Source organism: Muntiacus reevesi, chromosome 10 (genome assembly GCF_963930625.1).
Source record: "Muntiacus reevesi chromosome 10, mMunRee1.1, whole genome shotgun sequence".
Classification (NCBI taxonomy): domain Eukaryota; kingdom Metazoa; phylum Chordata; class Mammalia; order Artiodactyla; family Cervidae; genus Muntiacus; species Muntiacus reevesi.
Window position 1 is genome coordinate 43,290,840 of NC_089258.1, and position 20,029 is coordinate 43,310,868.

Below are 20,029 nucleotides of genomic sequence, written 5' to 3' on the forward strand. Positions count from 1 at the left end.
AAGACCACCAGAATGAACAATATGACTAGTAAAATGGTTTGTACTTCCAAGCAAAATAATTAAAAGAAAGCTGAGTTCTTTTTAATAAAGGTCAACAATTTTCTCAAGTAATTATCAGTTTTTACTTTAAATATTAGTAAAATGACGAGTCATGAAGTCATTTAAGTAATAAAAAATTCCTAACAGGCTTTCCAAATTTGAGTGTAACTTGCTACCTATTATATATGATTAAAGAAGTATACAAATATACATGCTGTCTGAAATAAGTCAGAGAAAGACAACTATCATATGGTATCGCTTATATATGGAATCTAAAAAAATGGGTACAAATGAAGTTATCTACAAAACAGACGTACAGTTACAGATGCAGCAAACAAGCCCACGGTGAGCCGGGGGTAAGCAGGGAGAGGGCGTAAAGTGGAGACTGGGCGCGACATGTGCACACTGATGTGTGTAAACCAGGAAGTTAGTGAGGACCCCTGTATGTGCACACTGCTGTATGTAAACCAGGAAGTGAGTGAGGACCCCTGTATGTGCACACTGCTGTACGTAAACCAGGAAGTTAATGAGGACCCCCTGTATGTACACACTGCTGTATGTAAACCAGGAAGTGAGTGAGGACCCCTGTATGGGCACACTGCTGTATGTAAACCAGGAAGTGAGTGAGGACCCCTGTATGTGCACACTGCTGTATGTAAACCAGGAAGTTAATGAGGACCCCCTGTATGTACACACTGCTGTATGTAAACCAGGAAGTGAGTGAGGACCCCTGTATGGGCACACTGCTGTATGTAAACCAGGAAGTGAGTGAGGACCCCTGTATGTGCACACTGCTGTATGTAAACCAGGAAGTGAGTGAGGACCCCTGTATGTGCACACTGCTGTATGTAAACCAGGAAGTGAGTGAGGACCCCTGTATGTGCACACTGCTGTATGTAAACCAGGAAGTGAGTGAGGACCCCTGTATGTGCACACTGCTGTATGTAAACCAGGAAGTGAGTGAGGACCCCTGTATGTGCACACTGCTGTATGTAAACCAGGAAGTGAGTGAGGACCCCTGTATGTGCACACTGCTGTATGTAAACCAGGAAGTGAGTGAGGACCCCTGTATGTGCACACTGCTGTATGTAAACCAGGAAGTGAGTGAGGACCCCTGTATGTGCACACTGCTGTATGTAAACCAGGAAGTGAGTGAGGACCCCTGTATGTGCACACTGCTGTATGTAAACCAGGAAGTGAGTGAGGACCCCCTGTATGTGCACACTGCTGTATGTAAACCAGGAAGTGAGTGAGGACCCCTGTATGTGCACACTGCTGTATGTAAACCAGGAAGTGAGTGAGGACCCCTGTATGTGCACACTGCTGTATGTAAACCAGGAAGTTAATGAGGACCCCCTGTATGTGCACACTGCTGTATGTAAACCAGGAAGTGAGTGAGGACCCCTGTATGTGCACACTGCTGTATGTAAACCAGGAAGTGAGTGAGGACCCCTGTATGTGCACACTGCTGTATGTAAACCAGGAAGTTAATGAGGACCCCCTGTATGTGCACACTGCTGTATGTAAACCAGGAAGTGAGTGAGGACCCCTGTATGTGCACACTGCTGTATGTAAACCAGGAAGTGAGTGAGGACCCCCTGTATGTGCACACTGCTGTATGTAAACCAGGAAGTTAATGAGGACCCCCTGTATGTACACACTGCTGTATGTAAACCAGGAAGTGAGTGAGGACCCCTGTATGTGCACACTGCTGTATGTAAACCAGGAAGTGAGTGAGGACCCCCTGTATGTGCACACTGCTGTATGTAAACCAGGAAGTTAATGAGGACCCCCTGTATGTGCACACTGCTGTATGTAAACCAGGAAGTTAATGAGGACCCCCTGTATGTACACACTGCTGTATGTAAACCAGGAAGTGAGTGAGGACCCCCTGTATGTACACACTGCTGTATGTAAACCAGGAAGTGAGTGAGGACCCCTGTATGTGCACACTGCTGTATGTAAACCAGGAAGTGAGTGAGGACCCCCTATATGTGCACACTGCTGTATGTAAACCAGGAAGTTAATGAGGACCCCCTGTATGTGCACACTGCTGTATGTAAACCAGGAAGTTAATGAGGACCCCCTGTATGTACACACTGCTGTATGTAAACCAGGAAGTGAGTGAGGACCCCCTGTATGTACACACTGCTGTATGTAAACCAGGAAGTGAGTGAGGACCCCCTGTATGTGCACACTGCTGTATGTAAACCAGGAAGTTAATGAGGACCCCCTGTATGTACACACTGCTGTATGTAAACCAGGAAGTGAGTGAGGACCCCTGTATGTGCACACTGCTGTATGTAAACCAGGAAGTGAGTGAGGACCCCCTGTATGTGCACACTGCTGTATGTAAACCAGGAAGTTAATGAGGACCCCCTGTATGTACACACTGCTGTATGTAAACCAGGAAGTTAATGAGGACCCCCTGTATGTACACACTGCTGTATGTAAACCAGGAAGTGAGTGAGGACCCCTTGTATGTACACACTGCTATATGTAAAACGGGAAATTCACAAGGACCCCCTGTATATACACACTGCTATATGTAAAATAGGAAATTAATAAGGAACCCCTGTATATACACACTGCTATATGTAAAACAGGAAATTAATAAGGACCCCCTGTATATACACACTGCTACATGTAAAATAGGAAATTAATAAGGACCCCCTGTATAGCTCAAGGAACTCTACTGAATACTCTTGTAATGGCCTCTATACATAAAAGAATCTGTAAAAAAGAGTGAATATATGTATAAGTTATTCACTTTGCTGTGTATCTAAAACTAACACAACATTGTAAATCAACTCTATTACAGTAAACTTTTTTTAATTTCTAGAAATATAAATAATATAAATATAAAATAATAATATAAAAATAATATAAAGAACCAAATATATAATACAATGGGATATTACTGGCTATAAAAAAGAAGTAATGATACATGCTATGATACGCATGAACATTGAAAACAATGGGTTAAGCGTAAATCACACATAAAAGGTTTACATATTGTATAATTTCATTTACATAGAATATCTAGAATAGGCAAATTATAGATTACAGAGACAGAAAGCAGATTAGCAGCTGTCAGAGGTTGAGCAGAGGAAAATGAGGACTGACTGCTAATGGGTACGAGGTTTCTTTCTAGAGTGATTAAAATGTTCTGGAATTAGTAGTGATGGCTGTACTACTTTGTATCTATACCAAAACCGCTGTACACTTAAAACAGTAAATATGATAGATAAATTATATTTAGCAAAAAAAATGTCAAATAAAACATAAAATTTTTAATGAAAATTCTAGCAATTCAATACAAAACCTACTCACCAGTTGAAGTTTTCCCATTGTTTCTTCAAGATTCCGCATTTCAGAAAGGTTTTTTTTAATCTCTTTCTAGGAATAAAAAGCTTATTAGGTACATACCTAAAAGTCAAGAATACTTAATGCTAGGTGACAGTGACGATGAGGCCAAGTCATTTTTGAGTAATTCATGTTCCCTGCCATCAGTGAGAGCCAAAGCTTCAGCCAGCTCTAGGCCTCAGTTTCCATGAAGAGGACGCAAAGTTTAGCTTTCTCTTTATTTTCTGGTATCCTGAATGCTTATAGGGACCTATTTGTAACACGTGCAACAAGAGAGCCACTTGAAAATCTTCTGTCTGTGTACTTGTAGGACTATTCTCAAGCCTTGATGTTTAGAATTCCTCTTACGGCCCTGTCATTTCCTGACTTTCCTACCCTATTTGCTTTTCCACCACCCACTACTATCAACCTGGGCTTGTACTCAGCGCTCAGCTGTGTCCAACTCTTGGCTACCCAAGGACTGCAGCCCGCCATGCTCCTCTGTCCATGGAATTCTCCAGGCAAGAATACTGGAGAGGGGTGCCATGCCCTCATCCAGGAGACGATCAACCTGGACCCTCTAAATGGCAACTAAGAGTGCTGAATGCCAAGGTTAAAATATTATGACCTAACAGGAATCTTTTTTTTTTTTTTTTTTTTAATATTATTCTAACAGGAATCTTTTACTCAGCCAAGTTGTCATTCTCGACTACTGCCCATGTGACATGTGAAACTGTTCAGTATGTTGTGCACACATGAGAGAATATGCAAAGAAAGTAGAAAAGGAGAGCAATGAGATACAGAAATACTGCAAAGAAACCAAAGTCACAAAAGCAAAATTAAAACTGCACTAATCGAGACTTCCCTGGTGGTTCAATGGCTAAGACTCCATGCTCCCAACACAGGGGGCCCAGGTTTGATCCCTGGTCAGGGAACTTGATCCCACATGCCAACTAAGACTGGTAAAATAAACAATTTTAAAAATTGCACTAATTATGTTTTCTTCATTTTCAAGGTTGTTTTGCCTATTCTGGGTCCCTTGAGATCCATATGAATTTTTGGATTTTTTCCTATTTTTGTAAAAAAACTATCCCTGGGATTTGGAGAGGGATCACACTGAATCTGCAGATTATTTTGGGTAGTGGGGACATTCAAACAATAAAGTCTTCCAATCCATGAACATAGGATATCTTTCCATTTATTTCTGTCTCTAAATTCTTTCAGCAGTGTTCTATAGTTTTCAGTATATAAATCTTTTGCCTCCTTGGTTAAGTTTATCCCTAAGATCTTTATTCTTTTTGACGCTACTGTAAACAGGATTATTTTCTTAATTTTCTTTTTGGATTTTAATATAGAAATGCATCCAGATTCCTATGCAATGATTTTGTATCCTGCAAGTTTGCTGAATTTATTAGTTCTTTTTTTTGTTTATTGGCATCTTTAGGGTTTTCTGTACATAATATCATCTCATCTGGAAACAAAATTTTACTTCTTTATTTCCAATTTGAATGCCTTTTACTTCTTTTTCTCGCCCAATTCCTCTGGCCAAGACTTCCTGTACTATGTTGAACAGAAGTAGAGAGAATGGACATCCTAGTCTTGTTTCTCATCTTAGAGGGAAAGGTTTCAGTCTTTCACCACTGGGTATGATGTTAGCTGTGGGCTTTTCACATATGGCCTTTATTATGTTGACGTAGTTTCTTTCTATTCTACTAATTAATGGAGATGACACTGTATAAGATTAATTCATTTTAGTTTGATGTAAAGTAGTGACCTTAAAACTATTAATAGGTTATACTCATACTTGGTATAATATAAAGATTATCCAAGTATTATGCAAAACTATCATATACATACAGTTTTACAAAATCAATATCTGGATTCCTAATTTGCAAATATCCTTCTTAAAAATTATCTACCTGAAAACCTGTGGTCTAGGTATCATGTGAATTCTTCTTTCCCATCTACCCTCCCACAATTGCCTTTTGCCCACTTTTCAAAAGAAAAGCAAGCTTCTAATTTCATACTATAATATCTCTACATATAAAAAACTTCTGAAGTACCAGACAACACCTGAAATGTTGGGGCTGGTCAAAGCCTTTTATTAAGATGCTATTTTCTCCCATTATATCTTACTAAAAGATGTCTTTTCAGTACAATTTTACTTTTTTATCTAATAAGTACCAACATTTGTGCTACATCTGTCACTTTGATCCATTGACTACTAATAATTATAATGATAACACTTTTTACAGGAAAATGCTAACATTCTGAACCTTACAGTCACAGGACATTTTTAAATTAAAAAAATTTCAATTCATGTGTTTTTAATTGCACAGACATTTGATAGTTATCATAAAAAGATATTCAAGCATAAAATATGTTACAATAAGATATAATTTTGTGGGGATTTCAAGAAGGGTCATTTGGATTCTACTGGCTATATTTATAAGAACAATATGACAACTTTAAGAGATCAATGTTTACAACTGATTAGAAATTACATCCTTTGCATCTATTTAAAGATGAAAAATGTTAGCTACCAACTTAAAAATGTGCAAGGACATACACAGTTTCAAAAAATACCTTTAAAGGGTTCATGAGCACATAATGACCTAGAGGACAAACTTCAGAAGCCTGCTCATAATGCAGAGAAAGGACAGATGAAAATCTTGACTGAAAAGAGGAAAGAATCTGGAGAATTGCCATAAGAATAGATGTGCTTCAGAAAGACGCGTGAACAACTGGAGAAAGGGCAAACATTTAGAGCATGTAAATAACACTTTAAAAAAGCTTGAATTACAAAACAAACCAAAAGACCTGGATGGGATATCAAAAGAACTCAAGCTCACTCCACTCCAGGAAAATTAACGAGCGCCCCCACAGCTGAGACGTACCTTTGCTTCCTCAAGTTCTTTGTCGGCAGTCTTGAGCACTTCTTCTTTATCTCTTTCCAACTGCTGTGCTAACTGGTCTATTTCAGTTAATTCCTGGCAGAGTTTTTCATTTTTGTTACTTAAATTAACAACTTCAGATGTTACTGTTTCCTGGGTTTCCATAAGCTCTTGTAAATGCTTTTCCAGGTCTTTATTAGTTTGCTGAAGAAAGTCAACCTAAATGGAATTTCTAATTCATAAGTCAATAAATTGGAAAATTATCAAATACTGAACTTTCAAAATACTTCAAAACACTGTGTTTTTTAAAGTACTGAAACTTAAAACTCCAGCTATTTTACATTTTCAAATTTATAATTTTGATTTGTAAAACTGCTGATGAGTGGTTTCATAAAAATATATATATGTCTTCAGTTTTCAAGCATGGAAGGAAAGGATAAGTAAGAAATTTGTGTGACCCTTTTCCCAATATAGAGTTCTAAATATATGACAAGATATGATGATATTAGTCTGGAGTGTGGTCCCATACAGTAGCCACTAGCATCTGCATATGGCTGCCTAAGCACTTAAAATGTGGCTAGTCCAGAGGTGTGCTATAAATACAAAGAGGAGTCCAAAGACTCAGTACAAAAAAATAGTACAACATGCCAAAGATATCTGACAACACCGACTACATGTTGAAATGACAACATTTTGGATATATTTAAGTAGATACACTATTAAAATTAATTTCACTTGTTTTGTTTTTACTTTTTTTAATCAGACTACTAGGAAATTTTAAATGACATATGTGGCTCATACCCTATTTCTACTGAACAGCACTGCTCAAGAGCTATGCTAATATTTGGGACTTAATCTACTCTGGCTGCAGTCCAGGCAGCAGTGATATCTATATTTCTAAAGATCCTATGGAAACAACCTAATGTCCTTGACAGATGAATGGATAAAGATGATGTAGTGTGTGTGTGTGTGTGTGTGTGTGTGTGTGTGTGCGCGCGCGCATGCGCGCGCGCGTGCACAACAGAGTATTATTCAGCCATAAAAAGAAGGGAATAAAGCCATTTACAGACACATGGGCGGACCTAGAGATTATCACACTAAATGAAGTCAGAAAGAAGACAAATACCAGGTGATATCACTTATGTGTGGAATAAAAAAATACAAATGAACTTACTTACAAAACAGAAACAGACTCGAAGACACAGAAAACAAATTTATGGGTACCAAAGGGGAGAGGGGATTGGGGAGGGATAAATTAGGAGTTTTGGATCAGCAGATACAAACTGTTGTATATAAAATACACAAGGTCCTACCGTATAGCACAGGGAACTATATTCAATAACATGTAATAAAACATAACGGAAGGACTTCCCTAGTGGTCCAGTAGTTAGGAATCCAGCTGCCAAAGCAGGGGACACTAGCGCAACCCTCATCCAGAAACTAAGATCCCACAGGCCACGGGGCAACTAAGCCTGAAAAATGCAACTCCCGAGCCCGCCCGCTGCAACTGCTAAAGACTGGGCCCTGGAGCTCAAGCTTGGCAAGAAGAGAAGCCGCCTCCGCAAGACGCCTGTGCGCTGCCTAGAGTCGCCCTGGCCGTCGGAACCAAAGCCCACGTGCAGCACAGGAGACCCAGCGCAGTTAAAAACGAAGAGACACAACGGAAAAGAATATGAAAAACAACAGTGATACAATACGGATAACTGAGTCACTTGCTGCATGCCAGAGAGTAACACACAGTGACTCAGCTGTGCTTCAGTTAAAAAAAAATTTCTAAAAGCCATTTGTCATGTTTCACGAAATCTCTTGTTCTTTCACTCTTAGGTCAAACGCATGGCAAGGCAAACTACTACGTAGTTAAATAAAAACTATGTTTACTTTTTATGTTTATTTTTAAAAATAATATTTGTAATATTATAAAAGAAATAAAAATTTTGAAAATGGAGAAAATCATAAAGAAGACTATCTCACCACACAAAGATAAACCTTAATTATTAGTGTATTTTGGCGTAGTTCTAGTGTTTTCTCTCTCTGAATGTATATACACAATTTTTAAAGCAAACTGAGGATTACTTTTTACCTATAGTTTATTCTCTTCTTTTAAACACCTAATACTGTGGTATATCAATTCCTACACCTCATTAAATATAAAAACAGGATTTTTCAACAGCTGTACCCAATTTTGGATACTCTGACTCTATGAAATTTTTTCTGCTGTAGATAATACCCAAATAAAAAACCCTTCCACCTTTACAAACCCAAAGACTGTTAAAAACACTTACAACTTTATACGCTCAGTGAAATAATCATAAAAGTCGTTACCTGAATATTTAAATGAGCAATAAGCTTTTCATTGGCTTTATTTCTAGTCTCCAGAGAAGGGATATCAGAGGAGCGACCCCCATCCAACGCAATCGACAATCGTTCTATCTCTCGTTCTCTAAGTTCAAGCTGAAAACATAAAGTTGTGCTATCATTTTTAAAGATATGGTTTTGAACTGAAATGATTAACACTGCACAAATGTTTATTTGAATATACTTCCATTTTTCTTATGTCCCACAATGTACACAAAAGATTAGCATTCATATATGTTACTGACACATAAATGGTATTATGAGATCCATTTAAGCAGAGCAAAAATATACACAGAAAATCTCAACCTAAGAATTGTCAACACAGGTTTCATAAGTATTTTTATTGAAGAGATTCTTTCTAATTTTACGTTTTGTTTTTTCCCTCCTCTAAGATTAGGCAATGTTTATACAAAAAGAAACGAAGTCCTAGAACTGAGTTTGAACTACTTCAGTGCCTGGTGAAATAAATGGGAGATAAACAAATGAATATAAAACAAAAAGGAAAGTGATTTGCTATTAAAACTCATTATTAAAAAGGATATAAGGCCGGAATGAATTTGCTTTACTATCTATTACATAGAAAAAAACAGACATACAATCAAAAACATCACTACCAACCATGAATTCACATGCAAGAATCTAGAAAAACACACACACTTTCAAACTTTGGTTTTCTTTTCAAAAAAAAAAATTGAAAACAAAAACCAAGTATTCAATTTAACAAACAATTATTGAGCATAGTTCTAAATATACAAAGATGAATAAAACATGATCCCTTACTTTCAGGAACACACAGCTTTACAGGAAAAGCAATAAAGTAAACCAATAATTGCTTTAATATGTTATTCAATGATACAATAATAGAAATAGGTATATAGTACCAAAGTAGTCAAGGGAACAAATAAGTCCAAAAAAGTTATAAAATATGCTAGGCAGAGAAGAAAGGAGGGATATTCCAGGCAGTGACAAAGAAGCACAGGCAACACGCTATGTTTAAAGGAGCAGAAGTGACTCAGTGTGACTGAATTACAACACGCAAGGGGAATTAACAGTTGGAGATGAGGCCAAAGATTTAGGCAGGAACTAATTATGATAAGCTCTGTATACTTCACTAGGGAGAAATATTACTCAGGACTAAAGGGTGAATGTGATAAGAATAGGACCAGAAGCAAGGAGACCTACTGTAGGAACATATGAGAGATGATTAGAGCCTAAGAAACAGTGGGACAGGACAGAACAGAATACGTAAGTTTAAGAACTGATAGAACTTGGCAAGTGGTATGTGACAGGCAGAGAACAAGACGTATAAAGACTACAGAATGCTGGCTTGGGTGGATGCTGAAGCTTCCAACCAAAGCTGAGCATATAGAAGGAGAAACGAATGTGAGACAGAAGCTGAAAGTTCAGCACTAGGCATATGTGAACACACAGCTTTCATCCAAATGGAAATGCCAGTGTCAAGCTGGGCATATCAGAACGGAGCTCAGCAGAGAAGTGTCAGCCTGAGAGGCTGGGGAGTCATCAATATTCAGGTAATGAACTAAGAGAGTGGATGAGACTATCTGAGAAAACATGGAGAGAAGTCAAAGAATCCTGGGGACTGGTGATATTTTAGGGAGGAGGCAGACAAAAGAGCAAAGACGATATTATAAGAGGCTAAAAAAAAAAAAGGCAAGAAAAGGAAAACAAAAAGAAAATGAAGCCACAGAAGAGTTTCAAAGAGAAATGATCAATAATGTCAAATACTGCAGAGTGAGTCACGAAAATGAAGACTTAAAAGTATCCTTCTGGATGTGGCAACTAATGTCAATGGTAACAGTAACTAGACCAACTTATACAGTGGGGGACAGAGGCCAACAGGAGGTTAAGAAGTGAACAGGAAGTGAAGAAGTAGAGAAAGAAGAATAAGACACCCTCTAGACCGGCTCAGACGGTAAAGCGTCTGTCTGCAATGCAGGAGACGCGGGTTCGATCCCTGGGTTGGGAAGATCCCCTGGAGAAGGAAATGGCAGCCCACTCCAGTATTCTTGCCTGGGAAATCCCAAGGACCACGGAGCCTGGTAGGCTACCATCCATGGGGTCGCAAAGAGTCAGACACGGTGGGGTCGCAAAGAGTCGGACACAACTGAGCGACTTCACTTTCACTTTCAGAGTAGGCATGAGGGAGAAGAAGGCCTTAGTTAGCAAGAGGGGAAAGGTAATTAAAAGATTTTTTAAGGGGTATTAGTGATGATGATAAAAGTATCTCCTCACAGTACTGAAAAAATGTATAGTCATTAAAATGACTATTTAAGTTTGTTAAAGAATAACTGATTAAAGCAATATCCGAAGGAGAAGAGAGGGAATGGGGCCAAGCGCACGAAACAGGAAGAATACCATCCTACCCATTAAGTCTTAAGGAGAACCTGTGAATATTGCTCATTTTAAAGGGAGAGATAGGAAAATGAAAAAGAAGATGATGTCCTAAGAAGGAGGGTGTTACAGGCCATGGAAAGAGCTTGAAGAGAACAGTAAAATCTGGAATATATGCTGAGAAGAGAACAAACTCCCACCAAAAAAAAAAAAAAAAACTGATAGCGCAGACTCAATCAAGACTGATAACCACATGAAATTGGTGATTTCAATCAGAACGGTCAGGCTATTTTCTTCAAACGCCTCAGCCACCTCATGGAGACAATAAAGACTGATCAGTTTATGTTCATAAAGTACTTAGGAAAATGTGATGAAAGAATGACTGAATATAAATTGAAAAATATTAATTAATATTCATCTCATATGCATATTTGATATGTTCAACATCTCTCCATAAAGTAAGTTTTTTGGATGACATTACTACAATTCCTTTTAACTCCATCTATCCAAGTGATCTTCAAAGTAGTTTATAAACTTAACACTTATACCAATACATAGGTTACATCTATACTGGTATGTGCAGATTTCTTCACTCCAAAAAAACGTAGTTATGTGCAGAATATGAAAAACGTGTTACCTGATTTAAACTTCAGTAAGCATATTAAGAAAGAAAGCCTATAATTACCCAAATCAGAATTTATCCAAGACACAAAAAGAAAGTATAAAAGAACAAAGGTTGTTCAAAGTTTTCATCTAACCCCGAGTCTATTCACTCCCTCTTTAGAAAACCGTCTTATGGGGCACCGGTGCTTATAGAGAAAGTTTTCACGTAACCCCAAATCTGTTCACTCCCTTGCTTCTTTACGGAGCACCAGTGCTTTTAGAGAAAACATTCAACAAGCATGGCCACTCGGAAGAGTAACTTTCAAAGACATACTCAAAATGATAAAATCTACAGAAAGGGTAAAACAAGTTTTTAAAAAGACTATCATAAAGCATAATACACTTCAATAAAATATCTCTTGAGATGGAAACAGTTAATATGGTCATAATATTTGGGGAGATAGATGACTCACCTTAAAAAAAAAACCAAACTACTACTCACCTCAATGCATAGTGCAGGGAATGAACTGAAGGCTCTGAAGCCATCTAAGCCATTCCATCTATTAATTCTATTAACGAATTTACTAAAAAGAAAAGCTGTATTAAAAACTCAGGTATCAGAAATATTAAACATAACCCAATTCTATTTACAGTCACAGCGCACTCACCTCAATCCCAACTAGATAAATAAAAAATCCTACCTGCTTGTTATAATCTCTCAGTCCACTTTCCATCACTGCTAACTTCTCTTGTAACTGGCACACTTCCTGTTGAACTTCTTGAATTCTGAAACATATTTATAAGTAATTTCAATATATTTTTGATAAGAAATACAAAATTACAAAAGTGAAATTAGATGCCTTCTTTTAAAAAACCCTGAACTTTTTGTTTCTCAGTGAGGTAGGAGGTGCTGGGCCAAACGGCTCCCAGGCCACAGCACAGAGTACATTATCTTAGAGATTTAATTTTATAAGAACAGATACAAAACTGAGTGGTAAATAATCTGAAACTCAGAATCATTATGTCTCCTACTGCATTTTGAGTCTTAAGACAAATTCTTTTGGGTACTGTTACCAATTCTTAGGTTCAGGGAACTAAGCATCAAGTCTAAAACTCACAATACTATTAAGTGAAATAAGGGACTAAATGTTTTCTGACCCCACATGACCCTGTATTTTCTAACAAATTACCTTGCAATCTTAGAGAGAAGAAAAATACTAAGAAATACCAATTTTCCAGGTAACTACAGCAAAAAAAAACCTACTCTTTCCTGGAACTTGTTAATTCCAAGAGAATCAAGATTTGTCTAAATCACCTGACTTGTATGAATGCCCAAATGTACTGTACTACATCAAACTTTGCCAAGCATTAACAAAACAGGACATAATCATTTTCATACTGGAAAAATAAAGCCTGAAGCCAGGTTTAATTTTGAGAGAGATTTTCCATAGGGTAGGCACAGTACCACTGAACACTGCGTGTACCTGTTGTTAGTATTACCAGAACCAACACCGCCCACTAATCTAGGAGCAGGAGCGCAGTATGTACGCAGCCGCACTCATACATGCATGAGTGACTCTGAATACAGTGTATGTGCAAAGTAAAACAAATATGATAATCAAGAGACTAATGCTACCTATGATGGCCTGATAGAAAAGAAGAATGTTTCTGGCTTACTTCACTCTGTATAATGGGCTCCAGTTTCATCCATCTCATTAGAACTGATTCAGATGAATTCTTTTTAACGGCTGAGTAATATTCCATGGTGTATATGTACCACAGCTTCCTTATTCATTTGTCTGCTGATGGGCATCTAGGTTGCTTCCATGTCCTGGCTATTATAAACAGTGCTGCGATGAACATTGGGGTGCACGTGTCTCTTTCAGATCTGGATTCCTCTGTGTGTATGCCCAGAAGTGGTATTGCTGGGTCATATGGCAGTTCTATTTCCAGTTTTTTAAGAAATCTCCACACTGTTTTCCATAGTGGCTGTACTAGTTTGCATTCCCACCAACAGTGTAAGAGGGTTCCCTTTTCTCCACACCCTCTCCAGCATTTATTGCTTGTAGACTTTTGGATAGCAGCCATCCTGACTGGCGTGTAATGGTACCTCATTGTGGTTTTGATTTGCATTTCTCTGATAATGAGTGATGTTGAGCATCTTTTCATGTGTTTGTTAGCCATCTGTATGTCTTCTTTGGAGAACATTACAGTATACTAACACATATATATGGAATTTAGATAGATGGTAGCGATAACCCTATATGCAAAAAAGAAAAAGAGACACAGAAGTACAGAACAGACTTTTGAACTCTGGGGGAGAACGTGAGGGTGGGATGTTTTGAAAGAACAGCATGTATATTATCTATGGTGAAACAGACCACCAGCCCAGGTGGGATGCATGAGTCAAGTGCTCGGGCCTGGTGCACTGGGAGGACCCTGAGGAGTCGGGTGGAGAAGGAGGTGGGAGGGGGGGATCGGGATGGGGAATACGTGTAACTCTATGGCTGATTCATGTCAATGTATGACAAAACCCACTGAAATGTTGTGAAGTGATTGGCCTCCAACTAATAAAATAATATTAAAAAAAAAAAAAAAGAAGAATGTTAAGGCAAAGAAAGAGACAGAAAATGATACACATGTTGTTGTTCAGTTACTAAGCTGTGTCCAACTCTTTGCGACCCCATGGACTGCAGCAACCCAGGCCTCACTGTTCCTCACCATCTCTCATAATTTGCCCAAGTTCTTGTCCATTGAATCGAATACATATGGAGCCGTCTAAAACTCGGTAAATAATACTAACATATTGTCTAAGTCCTAATTTATAAGTACCAGAAAAACACAAAATATTTCATGGGTAAAGTCAAGTAAGTGTATAAATACAGGTACATAATATTGTGTGAGAATAACTGAGCTAAAGACCCTAATTAGTCCCCCAACCAATGTCTTTTTTTAAATTGCTACAGACATTAATAATAAAGTAGAAAACTCTCTCATATTGTCTACATGATCTACAAGTAAAAAGCCGGCTGCATTAGCCATTCCCACTAGTGTGTTCTGCACTTAAACCGCTACGGCAGCCGAGGCTGTCACTCGAACTCTCCTGCTCCTCTGCACCTTCTAACATGTTCTTAATGGCCTTTTGTGTATTTCCCCTTGTCTCACCTTCTTACCGGGTTGTAAGTTTCTCAAAAGTTGCATCTTTACAGCCCGAGAACACTTACATAGCCTTTTCCAAAGAGTTTATTGAAATTATAATTAAAATAGAATTTACACCTGATTCCAAGTTAAGGAAACACCAACATAAAGACCTAGAGAATCATGAAGCAAGACTTTCACAGCCAGTTACAAGTCTACTCATGCTACTGGCATTTTAGAAAAATCTGAACTAACAGAGAGTCTGTGGAAGATTTACTTGGGTGATAAAGCTGAATGTCAAAGCAACTCTACTGAAATAGGCTCTAGGTGGCACTAAATTGTTTCAAAGCAAATATGAACAGAAACCTCAGATATATGATTTACTTGAAATCAAATTTCAAAACAAGTGAAAACCTTCAATATTCAGAATATATTCAGAAAGCATTTACTGGATGCTTATGCAAAGTTCTATGCTACACACCAGAGATAGGCTAGTTAAGAAGACAAAACCCTACTATCAAGAAATTTAAGGCTAACCAAGTGATGAGGTAACTAAAGCCAACAGAGGATTCTTTAATGCACCTGTCATCAGCCACATGCAGGAGGTCTGCGATGTAAGGGCCATCCGGCTGAGGAACCGGATATGAACTGATTTCAGAGGGAGGGACTGCTTCATCAATCTGCATGCGCTGGCGCCTGAAAGCAATATTTCTTTTCTTGCCACCTAAAACAATAAAGCAAATGTGTATTTCAAAAAACTGAAAACAAAACACTGTCTTAGAATTAAATAGTTCAGAAGGCTAGCCTTTTTGTTATAAACTATGTCTCTAGGTCTTATTACATAAGAGCCAGGTCAAATGTTTTCTCCCTTACATATAAATACCTACCTGATCTTTAACTGAACAACTCATTTCTGCAAACCTCAACAACACATGGTTAGAAAGCAACCTTATTTTCTGCAAGCTTGGTATATATGCCCAGATTTAATCTGTCCCTTCATGAGATGGGGACCAAACTCTGGCAAGACTAAAAGTTGAATGTGCCCTGTGGTACATAACAGAGCTCAAGAAGTCATCACCAGCAGAAAACTGTCAAATGAGAAGCTTCAAGGCAATGATAACTAAAATAAACATGTTTATTAAGCAAGGCCAAAGGAGCCGATAACTGAAACTTTAAGAATCAAAATCAGTATATAGCAGAATATGTATCCTGAATTAATGGGGAATTTTCTTAATTATCCTTAAAACCAGCAGGAGTAATTTCTTTTAATGGCTAGATATATCCCATGTTCGTCCAAACCACAAGGATAATTCAGCTTTTCCAGTACCTGGCCAAGATTAGACACGTACTTGAAAAACTAACTGACCCTCACAAAGAACAAACACAACCCATAACTCTGTCTTCCTCAGAATCCTAACAAGTTTTCTATACTCCTACCCTCTTGTTTTGAGGATGAAGAAACCAGGTCAAGAGTATTTAGGTGACCTGCTTGTAGTTACACACCTGAACATGCAAACCACTTTCTTCTTCCCTCATCTCCTGGTTTTCCTCCTCGGCTGGTCCTTCTCAGTTTCTCTCAGAGACCCTCTTCTTCCATCTGTGCCTTAAAAGACAATTTCCTAGGGTCTGTCTTTGGTTCTCCTCTCTTTCCAATCTACATAATCTCACTAGTAACTCCTACCACATTCAAAGCTTCAGTTCTCAGGATATTCCAATGATTTCCAAATGTGACTCTCCATCTAGGACCATATTTCTGAGGACAGATCTACATATTCCACTGCATACAAGGAGTTTCAATGTGAATGTCCTGTGGATACAACATATTCAACAAACCCTTTGTAGACGGTGGACTTGTGTTCTGTTTTCCATATTCCCTATCTTAAGAAATAGTACCAGGACATCCTTGGTGGTCTTGTGGTTAAGACTAGGGGCGCAGGTTTGATCCCTGGTTAAGGAACTAACATCCCACATGCCCCATGGTGCAGCCAAAAAAAAGAAAGAAATAGTATTAATATCCTCATTCATCCACTCATTCACTTCAAACAGAAATTTGGAAATTCCTCTACATTCCAAGTTTACTAAATTTATCCATCCCTAAATTTTAGAGATTACACCTCTAAATCACCCTTGATTTAGGCCCACTCTTTTCTCAGAAAATCTAATTATCCTCCTTTTTTAGTTTTCTTAATCTTTTAGTTTCTTCTGAGATGTTCCCCCACATTTCGGCATCTCTTCTGCCCTTGGCTCATGGTCCTCGCTCTCCCAGCTTATTTTCTGCCATTTCAAGTCCCATGGATTCCTCCCTGATCCTGGCCTCCCAGTTTGCAATTCTTCAATTCTTAGAGTCTCCTCTTCACTCAGCTACAGGCACAGAGTAACATGATTAAGCCTGGACTGTGTTACCAGACAGAACTGAGCCAGCTTCCAGGTCTTCAGCTCTCTTCTGAGGCAGCCTTCACTCTGACCAAATTACTGCTGGTCCTCACCGTGTTCTTTAGTCCCTCAGTCTCTACCAGGTCTCATAATTCAGCACCTCCCTTCCCCTCATTTACTTCCATAACCTTAATCTCATGGTTCAGACACCTCCATGGTCTGGTTACTACTACTGGGGGTTCTTCCATCAACTTTGAGCCTGGACAACCACTAACGCTGCATATGCCCCATCATTTCTTTTTCCTTCTCTGATAACTACTGAGCATTAGGCTAAGAAGACTAAAATAAACTAAGAAATAACAAAGTATATCATTTTCAAAGTCTTTAGAGTATGAATTATTTTTATAATTAATAATGATGGTGATAATAATAGAAAAAAGAACTCAAATTAATAATGAAAGAAAACCCTAGGCACTGAGGATAGACTCCTTACACCTAAGAAGTTTACTGTTATGTAAGTTTCTAAGCACATGTATAGAATATAAGCTGGGTCTTCAGAAATCAATTTTAAAGGTTTTGTGACTATCCAAATACATTTTTTCAAATACTAAAGTCTAAAGCATGAATACCCAAAGTCCCATTTCAGTCAACAGTTTTAACATCTTTAAAAGATTAGATGTATATAATTTGCTTTGAGAGGGAACAGATTCACCTGGAGTTTGAACTACAGCTTGCAAATTCTTTTCTTGAAGCTGTTGAATTTTTTCATTCTTAGCTTTACTTTCTTTCTCCATAAGTTTGAGTTTATGAACATATTGATTATTTAGAAATTTCAGATCAGCTGTTTCACGGGCGCACTTTTTCAACGTGGTTTTCAACTCTTAAAATGAAAAAGATTTAAAGAGCATTTTATACATCAAGAAGTTCTCCCATTTCATAAAACAAAAAAATCAATGCTTTGTTAGAAGGTTGTAACTTTTCTACCATGATTAACAAAACTGCAAGCAAGTCACTAAGCACAAAAAGGAATTATATTTTTCTTCTGTGATGAGACTAATATGAGCTTTTGATCCAGTAAATTGGATATGAAGCTAAGGGATTATCAATTCATGCCAAGTATTAGCCAGGGCTTTCTACTAAATACAAGAAGATTTTATAATAAGTTAGCCACATAATTTACCCTTTGCCTAGTACCTCTGAAATCATTCTATCTTCCAGATCAAAAACAGGGTATAAAAGAATCAGAACAATAGACACACAACTTTTTCTCAGAAACACAGAAGTTGTTACAAGAAAATTTTTCTTCAGTACCAGCATTTAATATTTTCTACAGCAACTTCTGGGCTTCCCAGATGCCACAGTTGGTAAAGAATCTGCCTGCCAATGCAGGAGACACAAGAGACGTGGGTTCAATCCCTGGGTTGGGAAGATCCCCTGGTGAAGTAAAAGGCAACCCACTCCAGTATTCTTGCCTGGAAAATTCCATGGACAGAGGAGATTGGTGGGTTACAGTTCACAGGTTCACAAAGAGTCAAACACAACTGAGCGCACACCACCACCATTACAGCAATTTTAATTCTAAAAGTGTAATCCACATTCAGTGAAGATGAATATAGTTGTGGAATGCAAATTTATTTTTCTTTTGGAAACTCTTCAACACACCCTACAATACTTCAGGAACTATCAGTAGGAAGACTATCACATTTTCTAATCAATAGTTTCAAAGGTAGAGTAGGATTTCCCACATATAAAATGAAAAGGGCAAAAATTTCAAAAGTCACAAAAATTTACCTTTAATATGTTGACCTGATTGTTCTCTCAGTTTCATTAATTCCAGGTATAATTCATTATTTTCTTTACTCAACCTTACATTTTCAAGTTTATAAGGTTCCAATACAAAATCAAAATTGGCACTCTCTTTTTCAGCTTTCACAGCAGATAACTTTGATTTCCGAAGACTTTCTGTTGTATGAACTAGATCACTAATATTAAAGAATGGAAAATGCAAATACAAGGAAACATTCTATTAACTTTTAATAACTAAAAACAGACTTCTAAAAGGACTTAAATGTTAATACTAACATGCTATCAAATCGAAAATCAAACATACAAAAACAAACACTAGAGGTCTTTCAAGGTACTAAGAAGGTCTCAAAACTTTCCTGTCGTAATTAAGTTATAAAACATATACATATAGGCAGAACCATCTTTAAACCTGGTCTCACTCACCCCCCATGTCTAATTAGTCACCTGATCCTGTGGAATCTGTGAACCTTACTTGGTCATTTAACATTTACTGAATGCCTGCTACATGCTAAGTGTCAGGGATGCAACAAACACGGATCAGTTACCTACCTCTAAGAACACAGATGAACAGAATATTCACTACATCAACATTTACTGGGCAGGGAACATGGTAAGGAACCCACTGACATGGAGCTTATATCCTACTAACAATTTGTCAAAAGTTACGGTACTATGTGATAAACTCAATAAATATTTCAGTGCCGACCTTGTGTTCAGCCCATCCTAGGTATGGCGGTAAAACAGTCAGTCTCTAGTTTCTTGGAAGTCTGCATTCTAATGGGAAGGTAAAACAAATTTCCAACAACAATAACAGCTAAGGTAACGTGCGGTATATGTGACAGAGAGCTGCAGGCCATATAGCTAACTGAGCATAAAGACAAAGCAGGAAGGAGAGGAGAAAGAGACTTTACAGGCAGACAGAACAGCACATGGAGAGACCGAGGGCGAGAGCGAACATGTTTTCAGGAGCTTATGTGGTTGGAGCAGGGAAGATGAAGGGAATGTAAAATCACTGGGGAAAATGTGTGTCAGTTTCTTGGAAAGTTAAACATACTCCCACCCTATAATTCTGAATTGCTGACCTAGAACTAGATCATGAAGGATTCTGGAGCCCATACTAGAGA

At 38.0% G+C, this 20,029-nt stretch overlaps 1 protein-coding gene across 1 annotated transcript in view; it reads right to left on the minus strand.

The window, feature by feature from the left end:
• The window catches only part of LOC136176511 (centrosomal protein of 135 kDa-like), a 53,023-nt gene that overhangs the window by 30,536 nt on the left and 2,458 nt on the right, over window positions 1–20,029 (minus strand). The window contains 7 exon segments of the mRNA XM_065946811.1: window positions 3,373–3,438; window positions 6,282–6,497; window positions 8,601–8,729; window positions 12,290–12,374; window positions 15,309–15,450; window positions 17,812–17,979; window positions 18,891–19,081. Of these exon segments, the coding sequence (XP_065802883.1) occupies window positions 3,373–3,438; window positions 6,282–6,497; window positions 8,601–8,729; window positions 12,290–12,374; window positions 15,309–15,450; window positions 17,812–17,979; window positions 18,891–19,081 (997 nt within the window).